The sequence below is a fragment of the Scyliorhinus torazame genome, chromosome 15 (genome assembly GCF_047496885.1).
Source record: "Scyliorhinus torazame isolate Kashiwa2021f chromosome 15, sScyTor2.1, whole genome shotgun sequence".
Classification (NCBI taxonomy): domain Eukaryota; kingdom Metazoa; phylum Chordata; class Chondrichthyes; order Carcharhiniformes; family Scyliorhinidae; genus Scyliorhinus; species Scyliorhinus torazame.
Window position 1 is genome coordinate 7,197,573 of NC_092721.1, and position 23,564 is coordinate 7,221,136.

General features: G+C 45.8%; 1 protein-coding gene across 2 annotated transcripts in view; it reads left to right on the forward strand.

The window, feature by feature from the left end:
• The window catches only part of cdc16 (cell division cycle 16 homolog (S. cerevisiae)), a 64,860-nt gene that overhangs the window by 21,961 nt on the left and 19,335 nt on the right, over positions 1-23,564 (forward strand). For both annotated transcript variants that reach the window (XM_072476022.1, XM_072476023.1), the window contains 8 exons: positions 822-916; positions 2,139-2,272; positions 2,830-2,909; positions 3,578-3,627; positions 4,723-4,796; positions 5,205-5,330; positions 12,475-12,627; positions 13,705-13,768. In XM_072476022.1, the coding sequence (XP_072332123.1) occupies positions 822-916; positions 2,139-2,272; positions 2,830-2,909; positions 3,578-3,627; positions 4,723-4,796; positions 5,205-5,330; positions 12,475-12,627; positions 13,705-13,768 (776 nt within the window). The remainder of the gene's footprint in view (positions 1-821; positions 917-2,138; positions 2,273-2,829; positions 2,910-3,577; positions 3,628-4,722; positions 4,797-5,204; positions 5,331-12,474; positions 12,628-13,704; positions 13,769-23,564) is intronic.

Genomic DNA, 23,564 nt, shown 5'->3' on the forward strand with positions numbered 1-23,564 from the left:
GAATGGCGCGACAGGCTCGGGGGGGCTTTATGTCCTGTTCCTATCTATCCAGGAGAAGGGATGGTGGTTAGTTGGCCCTTAGTGATTGGGGCGCATGTCTTTCAATGCAGAATTAAAATCGGGATAATCAGGAAGCTGTAGTGATTTGAGGCATGTCAATGGATTAAAGATCAGAGCACTTTTACTCCCAGGCTAAATCCTCTGAGGATTAGCTGTTCTCCGATATGGGAGGTGAATTCACAAGACTGCGGTGCTGTCCTTGCTGAATGGGAGCTTGGGGTCAGCTGGAACTGTAACATTTATCCAGCTAATTCTCCACCCCGTACTTCTCACCCTGCAGGCTCTGATCCCCATGGGACTCTACAGGACACTTCTCCAACCCCTGCTGTCTGCTCCCAAGGCTGTGTTTGTCTGTGGAGGAACCTCACCAACAAATCCCCTGTTCCATTTAGGCTTTTACCACATTAGCTGAAGCTTGAATCTTGGAAAAGGTTTTGCATCAACAGATTCTGAGATAATTGATACAACAATCAACTGAAAGAATGGTTGTTGATTGGTGGTGTACTATTTGTTGAGTGTGTCTCTGTAAAGAAAAACTTTCAAGTGAGTTTAAAAAAAACAACTAGACTCAAGTTCCCTGTCCTTCACCAGCCTGCTGTGAAGTGTAGCCGGGAATGGAATTAAATAGCCAAGGGGCAAAGCTGAAAGAAAGCCATGGCCAGGCAGTCAGGCAATATGAGAATGACCAATTGCAATCATGAGTGCTTTGCTGGGGCTGGTTTAACACGCGTGATAATCACATTTCAAACTTTCTTCTCTAGAAAAGGAACTGCTTGAGTCATTGCCTTTCAATAAACAGTGCACTGAAGAAGAATGTGATTTGTTGTACTTTCTGTACAAAAATAAATTGAAAAAGGTAAAGGCACCATTTATTTTAATTAGTCGGGATTTTTTTGGAGGCGAATAATATTCTTTGAATATTTCATTATTTGTTTTTAACAGATATATTAACAAAATATTTGTTCAACTTGCTGTGTATTACCCTCTTGTGGTCTCTTCAGGTGAAGTGCAGACAGAATGTGGGGATAATTCTCCCCGTGTCTGCGTGGGTCTCACCCCCCAAAAAAGATGTGCAGGGTAGGTGGATTGGCCACGCTAAATTGCCCTTTAATTGGAAAAAAAGAATTGGGTACTCTAAATTTATTTTAAAAAAAGAATGTGGGAATAATTAGGCCAGGGCACTCGTAATATAATTCCTGGTTTAAAGTTGTACATTCAGTCTGTATCTTTATATTTTCTATTCTAAATAGAATATTTATTCTGTATATAGTGGCAACTATCTGATGAAACCTTTCACACTGTAATGACAACCCTCAGTCAGTAGAGGGTTGCTATACCTCCACTGACAAGAGCATGGAATTACAGCACAGCTATTACTTGCAGCTTATACAGCATAGACAAACTAAGGCCCTTCACAGAGACGCAATCTGACAAAGAAACGAGCGAAAGAAGAATAATTGGACTGTGTCGGGGAGAGGGTCTTAAAGGAGAAAGGCGGAGATGGCACGGTTTATTGAGGGAATTCAGGAGCATGCGGGATTAGGGCAAGGGTGAGCCAGTAAAGACATGGGTGATACAGGGGAGACTTATCCACATAGCCCCCCCAAAACACATCTGGTTCCACAGGTATGCTGATGCACCCTGCTCTACCTCTCCACCATCTTTCACCGCCCTGATATCTTTGGTTTAAAGTTGGATAAGCTAAGGCTGGGAAGGCTAAAGCTTCAGAGTCTGCCACAGATTCCCTTAACCTTTCCACCAAACTCCTTCCTGGTGTACTTTGTTGGGTTGCGGCAGACTGTTTTCAACCGCTGTGTTCTCAATAACCAGAATATGTCTGTGCAAGCAGCTTCAGTTTATAAACAGCGGGAAATGTAGACAGAAAATGTGCAAAGATGATGCAAGACTTAATATTTGCTGTTTGGGGAGGACATTTTAAAGTATATTTCTTTAGAATTTGGTGTCCGTAGTTTCACATCAGACTCTTTCTCAAACTATACTGTGTCTTTCAATAGCTTGAGTTCCTTCAGTAATATAAAATATCATCTTTGCTTTTACACTTATTTTTGCTCCAACAGTATAATAAACCGAGTGAGACAGTAATTCCTGAGTCAATAGATGGGCTCCAGGATAATCTGGATGTTGTTGTGTCTGTCGCAGAGCGGAATTACTACAACTGTGATTTTAAGACGTGTTACAAGCTCACTTCAATGTAAGTATAGTCTGCATGTTGTGAATAAAATCCTTTACAGCCACTGAATCACTTTTGGAGTACAGTCACTGTTGCAATGTAGGTAGAACACATGGCAGCCAAATTTGGACAACAAGATTGCACAAACAGCAATCTGGTAACTGTATAACGCCTGCTTGTAATGACGTTGGCTGAAGAATGGATATTGGCCAAGATACTGGATTGAACGCTCCCACTGCTCTTGTAAGTTGTGGCATGGCATCTTGTATGTCTGCCTGAGAAAGCAGACAGGGCTCTGGTTTAACGTCTCATTTGAATGGTGGCTCCTCTGACAGTGCAGCACCACCTCAGCATTGCACAGGAGTGTCTGACTGGACCATGGGCTCAAGTCACTGGAGTGGGACTTGAACCCATAACCTTTATGACATGGAGACCAGAGCGCTGCCCTCTGAGCCACGGCTGACAACTGGCTTCAGTGAAGCTGAAGAACATTCACATTTGTTTAAAAAGGAATTGTTTGTGCACATTTGAGTTCATTTCAAAGGAATATATGTAACATGCTGTATGTTTCCTGGTAGGGTGATGAATAAAGATCCCTACCATGCAGTGCTCCTTCCTGTGCACATCGGGACCTTGGTGGAATTGAACAAAGCAAATGGTAGGAACTGAATCAGCCCTTTCTGTTCTAACATTTTCTTTTCCCTAATTTGACTTAGTGAGCTCAATCCCTGTCAGCGGTCCCACCAGCTTCAACCACATCCACACTGCAGCTTTACTAAGCCTTATGGTCCCTCTGCCTCTCCCTTGCTCTGCCTGCCTGTCCTTGTTTCCCTCTGTTTCAGCATTGGCAAAAGAACATTTAGTCGTCTCTGCCCTACTCAGTGGAACTTGTTCCTCTTCTCAGCTTCTTCCTCCTTTTTAAAATATCAGTAGTAATTCCTGTATCTTATGGAGTTTACTTCAATATGTGACATGTAAGGGCAGCACGGTGGCGCAGTGGTTAGCACTGCAGTCTCACGGCGCCGAGGTCCCAGGTTCGATCCCGGCCCTGGGTCACTGTCCGTGTGGAGTTTGCACATTCTCCCCGTCTTTGCGTGGGTTTCGCCCCCACAACCCAAAGATGTGCAGGGTAGGTGGATTGGCCACGCTAAATTGCCCCTTAATTGGAAAAAATGAATTGGGTACTCTAAATTTATTTTTTTTAAAAAAATATGTGACATGAGAATGTTCTGTGGGTTCTGATTCTGTGTATTTCTCAACAAATCCCCGGTTGAAAAATGAAACATTTGCATATGCTTAAATCTCTGTTGTTTTACTGATTTTCAGAACTGTTCTACCTTGCACATAAGTTGGTGGATTTGTATCCCAATAATCCAGTAAGTAGCTGGTCTAATTATTAATTATTCCATTTTATTATTTTTCTTAGCAATTTTCTCCTCTCTTGAAGCTGCTGGCTCCTTGCTGCAAAATGCCTTTCAAGGGCTCTGCCCAAAATGGTCACCTATTCACCTGTGTGCCGTGATAATGTCAGCAAGCTGTTTCACTGCATGAGGCATCACAAGTGACCTACATCCAATGTTTTCCTTGAGGGGTGTGTGACCCTAGAGGAATCAGGACTGTATTGGGCAATGCATTAAACGGGCTGCATTAATGGGAATCTTGGCCACATTTCCGTACCAGCCTCCCCGAACAGGTGCCGGAATGTGGCGACTAGGGGCTTTTCACTAGCTTCATTTGAAGCCTACTTGTGACAATAAGCAATTTTCATTTCATTTCATTTGCACATCCTGCCTGTTTAATTGATTTTTGCATTCTTGCATTTCCACCATGGGGCCACTGCGCAGTTATTAGGGTGGGGCTACACAAATTGTTTTCTCCTTCCTAATCGAGAGCTATTGTGGTCAACTGAGCGCCTGTTGCCATCTACGCACTGATCAGGGATCAATTCTGGGGTCCATCTGCACCTCCTGTGGCTTCCCACTGGTTAAGCTTTCAAGCAATCACATTCTGTACTTTTTCAGTTACACAGTGAGAGCAGTTGACTTCCCCAGGTTGTCGACATTGCCACGGGCTATTGTCGGCATGTTCTATGTGTATTGATCCTTGATATCATTGAACAATATCACGTGCGCAACTGCTAGTGGCATTGTCTGTCCCCGGGGAATCAATACAAGTCTGGAACAAATTTCTCCTCCGGATTTACAACACAGAAATGACCATTCGGCCCGGCTAGTCCGTGCTGATGTTAATGCTCCAGATGAGCCTCCTCCAGCTGTCAGTATATACCCTTCTATTCATTTCTTCTGTATGTTTTTAATCCAGCTTTTACTTAAATGTATCTATGCTGTTTGCTTCAGCCTCCCCCTGAGGTGGTGCGTTCCACATCCTCACCAGGGTCCTGGGTACAGAGCTTTCAGTTCCCGTGCGTTTTATTAACTTTCCTGGTAGTGATGGTTGGGATTTTCCCGCAGGTGTCTTGGTTTGCTGTGGGCTGCTATTATCTGATGGTCGGGCACAAGAACGAACATGCCAGAAGGTATCTCAGGTGAGAGTGTTAGCAGTCGTTACCTGGGTTATGGAGTGATTTATTGTGTCAGTTTATGGAGAGTAACCTTTCAATTAGAGGCAACCCGTTCAGGGGTGAAACAAGGAAGTACTTTTTCACACACGAAAGGGGAATAGAAATCTGGAACAAACCCAAATAGAGAGAGGCTGAGTGTGGGGTCGGAGTCAGTTGAAAATGCAAAGAATTTGAGCGAAGGTGTGTGCCGACTCTCTGCAGAGTGATCCTATTTGTTAACTCTTTTATATTTTAAATTCCTCTGTCTGTTCCTCTGGTGTTGAATCTGTTTCCTAATCGAAGCCCTAATTAATTTATGATCTCCACAGTAATCCCGGGTAATTGGGATTCTATTGGCTTGCTTTTGTAATCCAGGTTGTTCTAACCTTTCAGTAAAGCCACCACCCTTGAACGAACTTACGGGCCAGCATGGATTGCCTATGGCCATTCCTTTGCGGTGGAAGGCGAGCATGACCAGGCCATGGCTGCCTATTTCACAGCAGCACAGCTAATGAAAGGGTAAGAGTTTCACTGGAATTGTCGAATCGCAGTAAATATTTTTACACAACTTACATTGTTCACCTTGCTGATGACCTCTGTCATTTAATTTTTTTTTTTAAATTCCAAACAAGCAGTATTGATTTTGCCATCAAGTGTTTGTCAGTGCAATCTGCCAACGCAGTCTACAAATCTGATGTCAACACCCTTTTAAAACAAAATAAGCCTATTCTTCCCACTTATATTTTTCCATCGGTTTCCAATCATCCAGCCAGTGTCAGTTTAGCTCAGCTCTCCCAGCCCTGACGATATGGATGCAAACCCCACTGTAGGAATTCAGTATACAATCTAGGCTGACACTCTGGGTGCTGTAATGAGGGAGCATTGGCTTGTTGGCAATCTGGTCTTTCTGGTGAGTATTCAGAAGAGGCACTTTCTACCTGTTCTGTCGTAAAATGCCTTGTGACACCATTTTGGGAAGAGCGGAGAAGCCGCAAAACATGTCAAAATAACCAATCCAAATGTCCAGAATGGGGTGAGGCTCTTAATAAAATCAAGTTTGTTCACTTCTCAAGTCCTGACATAAGTAACTTCCTTGAAGTTATCCCCCAGCACTCCCTGAAATGGTATGTTGTCCAGTAATATTCATCTACATTTTTGTGCATTTATTCAGAAACCAAATATTTAAAACTTAAAAAAAAAAATTGGGGTGATGTGGGTGGCACTGGCTGGAGCAACGTTTGTTGCTGATTCCTAATAATCCTTGAACTGGACGACTTGCTCGGCCATTCAGAGGGCAGTTAGGAGTCACCCACAATGCTGTGGATCTGGAGTCAAGTGTAGGTCAGAAGAAGGCAATTAATTCTGTTGATCAGGAACTGTCTGATTTAGTCCACACTCCAGCTTTTTCCCCATGGTTGCACAGTGGTTAGCACTGTTGCTTCACAGCACCAGGGTCCCGGGTTCAATTCCCGGCTTGGGTCACTGTCTGTGGGGAGTCTGCACGTTCTCCCCGTGTCTGCGTGGGTTTCCTCCGGGTGCTCCGGTTTCCTCCCACAAGTCCCGAAAGACGTGATGTTAGGTCATTTGGACATTCTGAATTCTCCCCCAAACAGCTGCCGGAATGTGGCGACTAGGGGCTTTCCACAGTAACTTCATTGCAGTGTTAATGGAAGCCTACTTGTGACAATAAAGATTATTATAATCCTGTAAATTATTCCTCTTCAAATACACATGTTTCTTTTTGAAAGTTCTGATGGAATCTGACAGCAGCTTCCTTTCCGATTGTGTGAAGAATTTTACCCTCATTTCCCCTCCATTTCTTTTGCTGATTATTTTTAATCTATGACTGGATACTGGCCAAGGAAACAGTATTTCCCAATTCACTCTCCCAAAATCTCAGGTCTTAATCTCTGTTACGAGGAGAACAATTCCAGGTTTTCCAGTTTCTTATTTTTTTAATATAAATTTAGAGTTAAGGGCAGCACGGTAGCATTGTGGATAGCACAATTGCTTCACAGCTCCAGGGTCCCAGGTTCAATTCCGGCTTGGGTCACTGTCTGTGCGGAGTCTGCACATCCTCCCCGTGTGTGCGTGGGTTTCCTCCGGGTGCTCCGGTTTCCTCCCACAGTCCAAAGATGTGCAGGTTAGGTGGATTGGCCATGATAAATTGCCCTTAGTGTTCAAAATTACCCTTAGTGTTGGGTGGGGTTACTGGGTTATGGGGATAGGGTGGAGGTGTTGACCTTGGGTAGGGTGCTCTTTCCAAGAGCCGGTGCAGACTCGATGGGCCAAATGGCCTCCTTCTGCACTGTAAATTCTATGAACTAGAGTTCCCAATTATTTTTTTTCCAATTAAGGGCCAATTTCGCGTGGTCAATCCATATAACCTGCACATCTTTGGGTTGTGGGAGTGAGACCCACGCAAACACGGGGACAATGTTAGATTTTCCAGTTTCACCATGTAACTGAACTCCCGCATTCGTGGCATTTTTCTGATAATCTTTATTCCAAAAGACGTGTTGTCAGGGGAATTGGATATTCTGAATTTTCTGTGTACCCGGAATGTGGCGACGAGGGGCTTTTCACAGTAATTTATTGCAGTGTAAATGTAAGCCTACTTGTGACAATAAAGATTATTATTAGTGTCACAAGTAGGCTGATATTAAGGCTGCAATGATTTGATTTTGATTTATTATTGTCACATGTATCAGTATACAGTGAAAAGTATTGTTTCTTGCCTGCTGTACAAACAATGCATACCGTACATAGGGAAGGAAGGAGAGACTGCAGAATATAATGTTACAGTTATAGCAAGGTGTAGAGAAAAGATCAACTTAATACGAGGTAGGTCCATTCAAAAGTCTGATGGCAGCAGGGAAGAAGCTGTTCTTGAGTCGGTTGGTACATGACCTCAAACTTTGGTATCTTTATCCTGACGGGAGAAGGTGGAAGAGAGTATGTCCGGGGTGATTGGGGTCCTTAATTACGCTGGCTGCCTTTCCGAGGCAGCGGGAATTGTAGATCGAGTCAATGGGTGGGAGGCTGGTTTGCGTGATGGACTGGGCTACATTCACGACCTTTTGTAGTTTCCTGCGGTCTTGGGCAGAGCAGGAACCATACCGAGCTGTGATACAACCAGAAAGAATGCTTTCTCTGGTGCATCTGTAAATGTTGGTGAGAGTCGTCGCTGACATGCCAAATTTCCTTAGTCTTCTGAGAAAGTAGTCGTTGGTGGGCTTTCTTAACTATGGTGTCGGCATGGGGGGGGGGGGGGGGGGGGGGGGGAGACTAGGACAGGCTGTTGGTGATCTATACACCTAAAAACTTAAAGCTCTCGACCCTCTCTACTTCGTTCCCATTGATGTAGACAGGGGCATGTTCTCCTCTATGCTTTCTGAAGTCGATGACAATCTCCTTCGTTTTGTTGACATTGAGGGAGAGATTATTGTCGGAGCAACAGTTCACCAGATTCTCGATCTCATTCCTGTACTCTGTCTCTTCATTGTTTGAAATCTGACCCACTACGGTGGTGTCATCGGCAAATTTGAGAATCGAGTTGGAGGGGAATTTAGCCACATAGTCATAGGTGTATAAGGAGTATAGTAGGGGGCTGAGGACACAGCCTTGTGGGGCACTGGTGTTGAGGATGATCGTGGAGGAGGTGTTGCCTATCTTTACTGATTGGTAGTCTGTGGGTTAGGAAGTTCAGGGTCCAGTCGCAGAGGGAGGAGCCGAGACCCAGGACACGGAGTTTGGAGATGAGTTTTGTCGGAATAATAGTGTTGAAGGCTGAGCTGTAGTCAATAAATAGGAGTCTGACATGGGTGTCTTTGTTATTTAGGTGTTCCAGGGTAGAGTGCAGGGCCATGGCTATGGCGTCTGCTGTGGACCTGTTGCAGCGGTAGGCGAACTGTAGTGGATCAAGGCAATCCGGGAGGCTGGAGTTGATTCGTGCCATGACTAACCTTTCAAAGCACTTCATGATGATGGATGTCAGAGCCACTGGACGATAGTCATTAAGGCACGCTGCCTGGCTTTTATTTGGTACAAGGATGATGGTCGTCTTCTTGAAGCAGATAGGGACCTCAGATTGTTATAAAGAGAGGTTGAAGATGTCTGCGAATACCCCCGCCAGCTGATCTGCACAAGACCTGAGTGCTTGTCCGGGTACCCCATCCGGACCAGTGGCTTTCCGTGGGTTGACCTTCGAGAAGGCTGCTCTGACATCTGCAGTGGTGATCTCAGATACAAGTTCATCCGAGGCTTCCAGGGTGGAGGGCGCACTCTCTGACCTCTTGCTCAAAGTGGGCATAGAATGCGTTGAGCTCATCAGGGAGGGGTGCGTTGGAGCCGGCGATTTTACATGCCTTCATCTTGTAGCCCGTTATGTCTTGCAGACCTTGCCATAATCGGCGGGGATCTGTGTGGCTAGCCTGGCACTCGAGCTTGGTCCGGTACTGTCTTTTGACATCTTTGATGGATCTCCTTAGATCATATCTGGCTTTCTTGTATAGGTCAGGGTCGCCTGACTTATACGCTTCAGACCTAGACTTCAGCAAGCAGTGGATATCCCTGTTCATCCTGGGTTTATAGAATTTTTACAGTGCAGAAGGGCGCCATTCGGCCCATCGAGTCTGCACCGGCTCTTGGAAAGAGCACCCTATACCAAGGTCAACACCTCCACCCTATCCCCATAACCCAGTAACCCCACCCAACACTAAGGGCAATTTTGGACACTAAGGGCAATTCATCATGGCCAATCCACCTAACCTGCACATCTTTGGACTGTGGGAGGAAACCGGAGCACCCGGAGGAAACCCACGCAGACACTGGGAGAACGTGCAAACTCCGCACAGATAGTGACCCAGCGGGGAACCGAACCTGGGACCCTGGAGCTGTGAAGCAATTGTGCTAGCCACAATGCTACCGTGCTGCCCTGTTATTCCTTCCAAAATGAATCACCTCACACTTTTCTGCATTAAACTCCATTTGCCACCTCTCAGCCCAGCGCTGCAGCTTATCTATGTCCCTCTATAACTTGTAACATCCTTCTGCACTGTCCACAACTCCACCGACTTTAGTGTCATCTGCAAATTTACTCACCCATCCTTCTACGCCCTCCAGGGCATTTATAAAAAATGACAAACAGCAGTGGCCCCAAAACAGATCCTTGAGGTACACCACTAGGAACTGGACTCCAGTCTGAACATTTCCCATCAACCACCACCCTTTGTCTTCTTCCAGCTAGCCAATTTCTGATCCAAACTGCTAAATCACCCTGAATCCCATGTCTCTGTATTTTCTGCAGTAGCCTACCGTGGGGAACCTTATCAAACGCTTTACTGAAATCCATATACACCACATCAACTGCTTTACCCTCATCCACCTGTTTGGTCACCTTCTCAAAGAACTCAATAAGGTTTGTGAGGCACGACCTACCCTTCACAAAACCGTGTTGACTATCTCTAATCAAATTATTCCTTTCCAGATGATTATACATCCTATCTCTTATAAACCTTTCCAAGATATTGCCCACACAGAAGTAAGGCTCATTGGTCTATAGTTACCGGAGTTGTCACTACTCCCCTTCTTGAACAAGGGGACAACATTTGCTATCCTCCAGTCTTCTGGCACTATTCCTGTAGACAAAGATGACTTAAAGATCAAAGCCATAGGCTCAGCAATCTCCTCCCTAGCTTCCCAGAGACTTCTCGGATAAATCCCATCCGGCCCAGGGGACTTATCTATTTTCACACTTTCCAGAATTGCTAACACCTCCTCCTTATGAACCTCAAGCCCTTCTAGTCTACTAGCCTGAATCTCAGTATTCTCCTCAATAACATTGTCTTTTTCCTGTGTAAATACTGACGAAAAATATTCATTTAGCACCTCTCCTATCTCTTCGGACTCCACGCACAGCTTCCCACTACTGTCCTTGACTGGCCCTACTCTTACCCTAGTCATTCGTTTATTCCTGACATATCTATAGAAAGCTTTAGGGTTATCCTTGATCCTACCTGCCGAAGACTTCTCATGTCCCCTCCTGGCTCTTCTTAGCTCTCTCTTTAGGTCCTTCCTAGCTAACTTGTAACTCTCGAGCGCCCTAACTGAACCTTCATGTCTCATCTTTACATAAGCCGCCTCCTTCCTCTTAACAAGTGTTTTGACTGCTTTAGTAAACCACGGTTCCCTTGCTCGACCACTTCCTCCCTGCCTGACAGGTACATACTTATCAAGGACACGCAGTAGCTGTTCCTTGAACAAGCGCCACATATCCATTGTGCCCATCCCCTGCAGTTTTCCTCTCCATCCGATGCATCCTAAGTCTTGCCTCATCGCATCATAATTGCCTTTCCCCCAGATATAACTCTTGCCCTGCGGTATATACCTATCCCTTTCCATCACTAAAGTAAACTTAATCGAATTGTGGTCACTATCACCAAAGTGCTCACCTACCTCCAAATCTAACACCTGTCCTGGTTCATTACCCAGTACCAAATCCAATATGGCCTCTCCTCTCGTTGGCCTATCTACATACTGTGTCAGGAAACCCTCCTACACACATTGGACAAAAACGGACCCATCTAAAGTACTCAAACTATAGCGTTTCCAGTCAATATTTGGGAAGTTAAAGTCCCCCATAACAACTACCCTGTTGCTTTCGCTCCTATCCAGAATCATATTTGCTATCCTTTCCTCTACATCTCTGGAACTTTTCGGAGGCCTATAGAAAACCCCTAACGGGGTTACCTCTCCTTTCCTGTTTCTAACGTCAGCCCACTACCTCAGTAGACGAGTCCTCATCAAACGTTCTTTCTGTCCCCGTAATACTGTCCTTGACTAACGATTCCACCCCAACCCCTCTTTTACCACCTTCCCTGAGCTTACTGAAATATCTAAACCCCGGCACCTGCAACAACCATTCCTGTCCCTGCTCTATCCATGTCTCCGAAATGGCCACAACATCGAAGTCCCAGGTACCAACCCATGCCGCAAGTTCACCCACCTTATTCCGGATGCTCCTGGCATTGAAGAAGACACACTTTAAACCACCTTCCCTGATGAAGGAGCAGTGCTTCAAAAGCTTGTGATTTCAAATAAAACCTGTTGGACTTTCACCTGGTGTTGTGAGACTGCTTACTATGACATAGTAGTTTAACTCTTCACCCACCTCAAGACATTGATTCTCTCAAGTGCAATCCATCTGGCTGTACAGGTCTCAAAGCCCCTAAAATTTGAGACACTCCCTCCTACTCCACCTTTCCAGACACACATTAACCTGTGCTAGCTTCCTGTTTCTGTCCATACCAGCGCATGGCACTGGGAGTAACTTGGACGTTACCACCTTCCGCTGTCTTTTTAAAAAATCTTTTACCTATCTCCTGAAACTGTGTGTGTAGGAGTTCACATTGCCTTGATGACATTGGCATTCAACCAATCGGTTTGAGATAGCATTTGTCGAATAAATTAAAAAAATAAGTTCAACTTAATTCCAACTCCTATGTAGCCACAATTAGTTTTTGTGTTAAGAAAGCAAGGTTTGATTTGCAGGTATTTATGTGCCTGGTCTGTAATGCCATTGTTGTATTCACTGGTTTTGATTTTATTTACACCTTTCAAAGGACTACAGTGTTACAGAAGTTTTACGTTCTGTTACCCGCAGTTGTCACTTACCAATGTTGTATATTGGACTCGAGTATGGACTCACCAACAATTCGAAGCTGGCAGAGAGATTCTTCAGTCAGGCCTTGAGCACGGCACCCGAGGACCCTTTTGTCCTTCACGAGATGGGAGTGGTGGCTTTTCAAAACGCAGAGTAAGTGGTTCAAAATTTTTGATGCACACGCACATCAGCTTAAATTATACAGCAAATCAAGCTTCTCACTGTCAAATTCTTTCTCAAGTTCAGGATGCTCAAGTAGAGAGAATGCGTAGATCTTAAAGAAATGTTTAAATCGCTGCAACACAGGAGATCTTGTGGGAATCCAAGTCAGGGAAATGGAATTAGTGGAGTTGGGTTCAAACACCAGCACAGACGCCATGAATCAAATGGCTCCATTCTATACTGTGCATGGTGTCTGTGTATCCAAGCCTTTCACTCTCTTGCACTTTTAATCTTTCTCACAAACTCTGTGTCACACGGGCTGTGTCTCTTTTCACACACCATTCCACTTTAAATGTCTCATCCTTGTATCCTTTTGACATGTTTGGTGGCTTCCTGCATTAATGCCCACAGATCTTGGAAAAATGCCATGCTAAATTGCCCCTTAATTGGGGAAAAAAAAGAATTGGGCACTTTAAATTTGTGAAAAAACACTTACACAAGTTTAAAACAAAGGCAAACTTTTAAATGTACTTATTTTCCCAGGAAGAATGAATTTGTACAAATAGAGATGATAGCTCTGAACACAGCATGGGCATTGGACTTATCAGCCGCCTTGAAACCCATCAATCCTGAGGGGCTGCCTAAGGCAGCAACAGTTCAGGGGATTTCAGATGACATTTGGATAAATATTTGGAAATTAAAAATTCGGCAAGAGTGAAGGAGTGGGCCTAATTGAAAAGCTCTTTCAGAGAACCAGCACTGGCATGATGGGCTGAATGGCGTCCTGTGCTGTATGATTCTATTAAAATGACCAGCCAATAAGCAGATTGTGTATTGCCGTACAATACGCCCTTAGCGTCGATATAACAAGGGCAGGGGAAAGTTTCACCAAAAATGTGACAGTGCAACTGAAGTCAACTGATGAATGGAGACAACATTTGCCAAAATAAGATCCTTCAAATAATAATGTCCAGATAAAATGATTTGTCATTCCAGAGAGAATCCACAGTTGTCTTCTAACTTGTCCATTTACTTTTGCTGAAATGAGTTTAAACAATTTTGTTTCAGCTGGAAGGCGGCAGAGAAATATTTTCTGGATGCACTCGATAAAGTGAGAGCAATTGGAAATGAGGTAGAGTATATATTTTATGTTTCCAAATAAAATAACTTTCATGAGCTGTATTTCAGTGGGCCTCACCAAACAGCTAGATGTTGCTGTGCTGACGTATCATGCTGCCTGGACAGAGCAGTGACTCGGTCTGAATGTTTGATGGGCCTTTCTTTGAACTGCATTTGTTTTGAGGTGACTTAAGTGTGTGGGTATTGAATACAACTGTCATACCCACACCTAAACGGTGTAAATTGATTTGTATGATGATCTATATTGTTCTCCACCTGAGGTTCCCAGCATCACCGATGTAAGTCTTCAGCCAATTTGATTCACTCTATGAGATATCAAAAACGTCCGAAAGGGCTTGAAAATCCTGGTATTTCCCGTTGACCAGAAACCTGACTAGAGCAGGCTTGTAAATACTGCAGCTACCAGAGCAGGTCAAAGACTGGGAATTCAGCAGTAAGAACTCCCCTCCTGACTCCCCAAAACCTGTCCACCATCTACAAGACACTAGTCAGGAGTGTAATTTGCCTGGATGAGTGCAGCTCCAGCAACACTCAAGAAGGTCGACACCATCCAGGACAAAGCAGCCCTCTTCATCGGTACTTCCTCCACCACCAATGTACAGTAGCAGCAGTGTCCACTATCTTTAAGATGCACTTCCGCAAAGGCACCTTCCAAACCCACGACCTCTACCATCTGAAAGGACAAGGGCAGCAAATGCCTGGGAATCCCACCACCTGGAGGTTCCCATCCTGACTTGGAAATATATCGCTATTCCCCTTCACTGTCACTGGGCGAAAATGCTGGAACCCCCTCCCTAACAGCACAGTGGGTGTACCTACACCACACAGGACTGCAACGATTCATGAAAGTGGCTCCCTGTTACCTTTGCAAAGACTATCACGAATAGGAAGCAAACTGACATGACTGGTGGCATCCACATCCCGTGAAAGAATAAAAAACTAATGTAAATGAAAGTTTAAACCACAATACTTCAAGATTTAGCATTTTTGAATACTGGATACTACAGAACAAGTGACTGAATTTCAGAGCACTTTCTTGTATGTGGCGGAACTGAAATATACTCTTCTTTTCCTATGTTTTTTTCCATTTTCCACGCTGACTGATATTCTATTTCATAAACTTTATCCCTGACTGATAAAGGGAAACCTAAATATTTGTGTGCACTTTCTGCCGCAGCAATAAGATCTTGAAGGGCCTGATTGAAATGTTGCGTATTTAAATTCACTGCTGCAAAACTCTTGTAATTTTTATTTCTCTCCCACGGAACAACGACGCAATCTAATCTTTCTATTTCGGTTATTGCATCTAAATGACCTATTCTCATTGAGATTGAAATAATGCCTCCTGTGTTGGGTCGTTCAGATTGCTGCATTTGGACCAGCGTTTTTCAAAGTGTGTCTCTCAACCTGTGGGTGGGTCGCAGGCTGGTGTGAAATGGGTCGCTGAAAGGTGGCCTGCCCATTTTGGGGGTTTTCTGTCTGATTAGCTGGTGGGCAGCGCGGTAGCCTTGTGGATAGCACAATTGCTTCACAGCTCCAGGGTCCCAGGTTCGATTCCGGCTTGGGTCACCGTCTGCTTGGAGTCTGCATGTTCTCCCCGTGTCTGTGTGGGTTTCCTCCGGGTGCTCTGGTTTCCTCCCACAGTCCAAAGATGTGCAGGTTAGGTGGATTGGCCATGATAAATTGCCCTTAGTGTCCAAAATTGCCCTTAGTGTTGGGTGGGGTTACTGGGTTATGGGGATAGGGTGGAGGTGTTGACCTTGGGTAGGGTGCTCTTTCCAGGAGCCGGTGCAGACTCGATGGGCCGAATGGCCTCCTTCTGCACTGTAAATTCTATGATTAAATTCTCACTGCAGTACTGTGTATGACCACATGAGGCTGATGTAGAATCCGCTGCCATTGCCCTTCTCCGGGCCACAGTGTCGTTGGGGCAGTTTGCAGTTAGAGACCTGTAAAATTCTCTGAGTGGCATTTCCTGTGACTGTGTTCAGCGTCGGGATCTGTGTTATTTCTGAGTTCAGTGTGTCACTAACAAACCCCCGTGTCCTTTTATCGTTCTCTCAGTTAACACGGACACACAGCCTCCTCCACCCCTACAAGCCCCTATGTCCACTACCTCCACTTGCCAATTGTCTCCTCACACTGTAGGCTCTTGCCCTTCAAAATGCTGCTTTTCTTTCATCACTTCCCCCGCTGCTATCCACCCCCTCTTCCCAGGTACTTGTCCCTGGCTACACGGGCTCAATCAGCTAAATTGGTTCCTGTACCGCAAGGACTTTTGCATCTACCTTTACCGGGTCTTCAATTGTTCGCCAAGGGTGGCATTAGCTGGCATCTAAACTATGCTTGTGTATACAGGAGCCGGTAAAATGTTGCAGTTGTACAGAATGGAATGTGTCGACAAGGTTTTGCATATTGGTCAGCTGAGCTGTGCCAAGCATGTTGTTTTTTTAACCATGTTTTCAGTCTGTTTCCCTGGGAAAGGGTTCTGACAGGCATTCTGCCTGACCGAGCTTTTGGTTCAGCAATTAGGGTTCCTGTTTCTCAAGTGAAAGTTTTGAAATTAATATCTTATCTAGGTCGTGTTAGATGTCAAAAGAGTGAACATGTTGTTGTTAAAACTGTGTAACATTGAGCCTGTAGGGCAGCATGGTGACTCAGTGGTTAGCACTGCTGCCTCACGGCGCCGAGGTCCCAGGTTCGATCCCTGCTCTGGGTCACTGTCCATGTGGAGTTTGCACATTCTTCCCGTGTTTGCGTGGGTTTTCGCCCCCACAACCCAAAGATGTGCAGGGTAGGTGGATTGGCCACGCTAAATTGCCCCTTAATTGGAAAAAAATGAATTGGGCACTCTAAATTTTTTTTTTAATTAAAAAAAATATTGAGCCTGTTAATCCTTCCAGCCCCCGCCTGCAATTATCCAAATGCTAACGATGGGTGTGAAGATATAAAATAATCCTGAGTTACACCCTTTAGCAAGGTGTCAGGATAGAGCTGTCCTTTAGAATGAAACAGCAGCTAATTGATAATTTTTACATTTAGTAATACAGAACAATGTGTGTGACATTTTTAAAGTAACCTTGGAGAATTTGTTGTTAATGTGGCGTGGGTCGCGAGAGCTGGTCGTTCTGTAAATGGGTCGCTGGAAATAGTTTGGCTGTGATCCATTTGTATGGTTGTCACAGGAATGTGATGGACTCGTTAGAGATTATTGAACGATTTGGTGTATTCACTGATGACATCTCATTTTTCTGCAGAGCTGAATAATTAATTTGATAAATTGTGAGAGTTAAGAAATGTTCTTGGCTGCTTGATGCAGGGAACACTCGGGTACGGTTACAGTAAACCTGGTGCTTATTATCTGGTGCGGGCTAACATTGAATAATATCTTGAGACAGTAGTCGGCAAAAAGCAGATGGCTGACCTTTGGCTAAAGGGCCATGAGAGGCTGTTGAAAGCTTGCTTGAGGGCTTCCAATAACTGGATGAGGCCATTCAGCCCTCAAGTCTGTTCCAGCATTCATAATTGATCTTGACTTAATTCCAATTACCTGCGTTTCTTCCTTACCCTTAATTCCCTTCCCCAACAAAACTCATTCTCAGTTTTCAAATTCCAATTTGATGTCTGACATCAACAACTAGATCATGTATAGTTTAATTGGCACTTAGAATAGAGCCCAGGTATCACAGATCAATCAACCAGCCTTTGCCTGGAGCATGTCTCAAACTTCTGTTTTCTACTTTGAAAGCAGATAGCTCCTATTTTACCCCTCATATAGGAACAGAGCATCTGGAGTTTGTTCCTTCATTTAGTTAGTTTAGGGCTGTTCTGTTTCTTAACCCTGTAGCCGCCTTAATATCCTTTCCCAAAAAATATCTATCAACCTCAGTTTTTAAATTGTCAATTTGATTCCGGGCCTGAAGAGCTCTTTTGAAGGTAAGCAGTGAGAGTTCTGAAACGTCACCTCATTTTATGTGAAAAAGTGCTTCCTGATAACAGATTTCCAGTGTTTGCAGTATTTTGGTTTCATTCAGGAGTGATGTAGAAACAGAAATGCTGGAAAAATCAAGCAATTTCTCCAGAATTTTCTGTTTTTTAATTCCCTCATGAATGGTTCGACTCTAATTTTGGTCTTTGTTCTGGACTCCCTCACTCTATCTGTCAACACCTTTGATCATAAGCACCTGAATAGATGGCCCCATTGTATTTTGTTCCCTTGTGTATAAAAGATTATCAAATAGGGGTGAGGCAGAGGGTTTGAGGACAAAGTTCCACAGTTGGACTGAGACAGCGAAAGACTGTTTGAATGTTGCTGAAGGAAAGAGGCACGCTGGCCTCTTCCATTCATCAGGGCAGACGCCAGGTGGGGGGTAACAGTAATTCCCCATCGCATTCTCCATGGCAACGCCTCAACCAATCAGTCAACTTGCCAAACACCCTTTGCTCGTGCAATATGAATTGTTGGTCCCTTTCTAGCGTCTAAACTGATGAGTTCAAGATGAAAAACTTTAACAACTTGTCTCTTTTATTTTTCAGCAGTGCTCAAGTTCTTTATTGCCAAACAACAGAGACTGTATTCTTCTCAGTAGAAAAAATTGTGCTAACTACACTGTAGATTTTATTTATAGAATCGTAGAATTTACAATGCAGAAGGAGGCCATTCGGCCCATCTGCACCGGATCTTGGAAAGAGCACCCTACTTAAGCCCACACCTTCCACCCTATCCCAGTAACCCCTCCTAATCTAAAGGTAATTTATCATGGCCAATCCACCTAACCTGCACATCTTTGGACTGTGGGAGGAAACCGGAGCACCCGGAGGAAACCCACGCACACACGGGGAGAACGTGCAGACTCCGCACGGACAGTGACCCAAGCCGGGAATCGAACCTGGGACCCTGGAGCTGTGAAGCAACTGTGCTAACCACTGTGCTACCGCGCACAGGGAAATAGGGATGATATCTATAACATTCAAGCATAACTTTCCGTTCTCTGGGAGTTTCCAACTGTGAGTTTGTTAACCAAATAATGTGCGGAATAAGGCAGAACAAATCGGTTTGCCACACCCATTCATTTCCCTGTTGCAATTCTGCAAGTCATCTCCACATTGCTGTCACTGAAACATGTTAATACATTCTTATTACACAGGACATTGCTAAATACTTATTCTTTGTTGTGATGAAGGTGTGGGTAGACTTTTGAGAATTGGTGCACCATATACAGTCAGATGTACATACTTGAAATACTATCATTCCTCACAGTACGTTTCTTTTATATTAATCTTTATTGTCACAAGTAGACTTGCATTAACAGCAAGGAAGTTACTGTGAAAATCCCCTAGGTGCCACGTTCCGGCGCCTGTTCGGGAACACAGCTTGTCTTTCGGGACTTGTGGGAGGAAGCCGGAGCACCTGGAGGAAACCCACGCAGACGCGGGGAGAACGTGCAGACTCCACACAGACAGTGACCCAAGCCGGGAATCGAACCTGGGACCCTGGTGCTGTGAAGCAACAGTGCTAAGCACTGTGCTACTGTAACACCCTCTTGAATAAAAGCGGAAACTGATGGAAATACTCGGCATCAATATAGAGAGAATCAGAGTTAAAAAAAAAAAAAAAATTGTGTACCCAATTAATTTGTTTTTCCATTTAAGGGGCAATTTAGCGTGGCCAATCCACCTACCCTGCACATCTTTGGGTTGTGGGGATGAGACCCACGCAGACACAGGGAGAATGTGCAAACTCCTCACAGGCAGTGATCCGGGGCCGGGATCAAACCCGGGTCCTCGCGCTGTGAGGCAGCAGTGCTAACCACTGTGCCACCTTCCGGGCCATCGAGTGAATCAGAGTTAACATTTTCGATTGATGACATTCCATCGGACCTGATGGGTATATCCTGCATTTTTTGTTTTTCTTCCTCCTACCCTGTCCAGTGGTCGCCCCTTCCCTCTTGCCACCTTCTGTAGATGTGGAGTGACTGCCTCCTGGAGTCGATGTGGAGCGACTGCCTCCTGGAGTCGGTGTGACGGGAGCGACTGCCTCCTGGAGTCGGTGTGACGGGAGCGACTGCCTCCTGGAGTCGGTGTGGAGCGACTGCCTCCTGGAGTCGGTGTGGAGCGACTGCCTCCTGGAGTCGGTGTGATGGGAGCGACTGCCTCCTGGAGTCGGTGTGACAGGAGCGACTGCCTCCTGGAGTCGGTGTGACAGGAGCGACTGCCTCCTGGAGTCGGTGTGATGGGAGCGACTGCCTCCAGGAGTCGGTGTGACAGGAGCGACTGCCTCCTGGAGTCGCTGTGACGGGAGCGACTGCCTCCTGGAGTCGGTGTGACGGGAGCGACTGCCTGCTGGAGCCGCTGTGACGGGAGCGACTGCCTGCTGGAGTCGCTGTGACGGGAGCGACTGCCTGCTGGAGTCGCTGTGACGGGAGCGACTGCCTCCTGGAGTCGCTGTGACGGGAGCGACTGCCTCCTGGAGTCGGTGTGACGGGAGCTCGGAACCTCGGATACGCTGCAGGGCCCCCAGCAGCTTCTCAAAACTCTGAAACTTAAAACTTCGTCTCAAGCAACAAGCAACTGGTGACACTTGCTGCACACGTGATTATCCAAGAAACTTGCAGTGAAAAATCACTGGCCCCCCATGGTCGTCAATCTCCTGACCTCTAAATCGACACTGCACTCAGAAAACCGAGGGAAATGATGCTCCTACATAGGCAGCCCATTTAGAACTGAGATGAGGCAGAATCTCCTCACTCATGAGTGGTGAATCTTTGGAATTCTCTACCCCAGAGGGCTGTGGCAGCTCAGTCATTGAGCATGTTCGAGACAGACATTGACAGATTTCTAGATATTAAAGACATCCAGGGGTACGGGAATACTGCGGTACAATGACATTGAGATAAATGATCAGCCATGGTCTAGTTGAATGGTGAAGTAACCCCAAGGGGTCAAATGGCCTACTCTTTCCTATATTCAAGACACTAACCTATAAAAGTCTTAAACTGGCTGAGGAAAGACTTGGCATCCTAAAATAACAAAAGTTTAACTAAAGGCATTGAGGATGTAAGGAAGAATGTTTTTACGCTGCCAATGGTCTGGAACCATCTGCTTCATAGGTGGAGGGTGTAGAAAAGATGAACGATTTCTAAAGGGAATTGGATGGGCACTTGAGGGAACTAAAGTTGCAGGGAAATGGGGATGGAGCCGGGGAGTGTACACTAAGAGTGTAGAGAGTGTGGACTTCATGGGTGAAATGGCTGATTCTTAAACCTCCGTGACCAACTACGTTTTTCACAGCAATTCATGCTGGCCTAAATACAACCAGCGATTTTTTTTCCTTCCTCATTCCCTCATCTATATTTATCTGCAAAACAACTCTGTTTTGAGAACCGAGATTGAATTGTCACCTCCACACTGTCGGGCTGTGCATTCCAGGCCCTGATTACTGACTGTAAAAAAAAAAAAAAAAAAAAAAAAACGATTTATCGTCCCATCTCCTTTTGATTCTTTTGCCAGCCACCTTAATTCGTGTCCTCTGATTCCCAGACTTTCTGCTAATGGAAACCGCTTTTCTCCCCAATCTACTCTGCCTACACCTCTCATCATTTTGAATACTTCGACCCTCTCTTCTACTAAAAGAACAGCCCCCAGCCCCTCCAGTCTATCAGGTTCGCTGAAGTTCCTCATTCCTGAACTATTTTTTTCTGCATCCTCTCGAATGCTTTCACATCCTTAAAAGCATGGCGCAGAATTGGACCCGCTGCGCCAGTGTTTTCGAAACGTTTAGTGTTTTTGTAGCCTGGGCTGGATTCTCCGCAACCCGATGCCGAAATCGCGTTCGGCGACAGAGCAGAGAATCCAGATTCCCGCACGAATTTGGGGCCGGCGCCAGTTCCGTAATCCATCCCCCCCCCCGGGGTGCAGATTATCCACCACCTCAGGCCATTGCCTGAGGCCCACCCCCCTATTCTCCGTCCCCAACCAGCCGAATTCCTGACGACATGGACCACTCATGGTCCCACCGTCCGTGATACCCGTGTGACGGCTGCGGACTCAGTCCGGGGCTGCCATAGTCGGTGGAAGGCCGATCGGAGGGCAGGGGGGCCTCATTCGGGACTGGGGGCTGTGCGTGCGGACGGTCCGGGTCGGGCGAGCGGCAGATGCGGGGCACTATTTTGCTGGTCAAGGTCCCGTGGTCTGAGTCCGCCATGGAGCACGGCACGGCCGCTGGAGGCCGCCGTCCTGCGCATGCGCGGTCTCTGACCTGGAGGTGCAGAGGCCGTATCGGCAGCCGGAGCAGCGAGCTCCACGACAGCTGCCTGCCAGACCCCAGCAAGGCTGTCAATCTGCGGCCTTTTGACACCAGTTTTCCTGGCGTAAAAAAAACAGTTTTCACAACGGAGTGGGGGCACAGTCCCTGAGACGGAGAATCCAGTCCCCGTCTCTGTTTATAAAGCCCAGAGTCTGTACGTTTTATTAACCACTTTCGCAAACATTCCCCACCATTGTTATTGATCTGTACACATATAACCCAGGTTCCCATTGCCCCTGCAGCCTCATTAGAACAGTGCCCTTTATAAATATTGCCTCTCTTTGTTCGTCCTCTTAAAGTGGGTCACTTCACACTTGTCTGCATTAACTTTAATCTGCCACGTGCCCATCCATTCCATCAGCCTATGTCCTCCTGAAGTCTAACACTAAACCTCTCAGTTCATAGTCCTCCAAGTTTTGTTCATCGATAACTTTTTAAAAAAATATATTTTATTCAAGATTTTTTGGCCAAACATAACAGTACACAGTTTTTCTTTTTAACAACAATAAAGCAATATAAATAACAGTGGCCAGTTTTAAACAAATAAATAAATAATAATGTATAAACAAAAACTAAATGGCAACTGCCTTATCCAAAATAATTACTCTCCAAATATACAATCCAATAGTCCAATATACATTTGCCTAAAACAAATGCCTATACATATACAATGACATCCCTGAGAGCCCGCCCGGGGTCCTCCCCACCCCTCCCCCCCCCTCCCCCCTGGGTTGCTGCTGTTGCCTTCTTTCTCTTCCATTCCCTGTATCGTTCTGTGAGGTAGTCGACGAACGGTTGCCACCGCCCTTGAGCCGAACCCCTTAATACGAACTTGATCCGTTCTAGCTTTATAAACCCTGCCATGTCGTTTATCCAGGTCTCCACGCCCAGGGGTTTGGCTTCCTTCCACATAAGCAATATCCTGCGCCGGGCTACTAGGGACGCAAAGGCCAAAACATCAGCCTCTCTCGCCTCCTGTACTCCCGGCTCTTCTGCGACCCCGAATATAGCCAACCCCCAGCTTGGCTCGACCCGGACCCCCACCACCTTCGAAAGCACCTTCGCCACCCCCACCCAGAACCCCTGTAGTGCCAGACATGACCAGAACATGTGGGTGTGATTCGCTGGGCTTCTCGAGCATCTCGCACACCTATCCTCTACCCCCAAAAATTTACTGAGCCGTGCTCCAGTCATATGCGCCCTGTGTAAAACCTTAAATTGTATCAAGCTTAGCCTGGCACACGAGGACGACGAGTTTACCCTGCGTAGGGCATCAGCCCATAGCCCCTCTTCGATCTCTTCCCCCAACTCTTCCTCCCATTTCCCTTTCAGCTCATCTATCATGATCTCCCCCTCGTCCCTCATTTCCCTATATATATCCGACACCCTACCATCCCCCACCCATGTCTCTGAGATCACTCTATCTTGCACCTCCTGCGTTGGAAGCTGCGGGAATTCCCTCACCTGTTGCCTCGCAAACGCC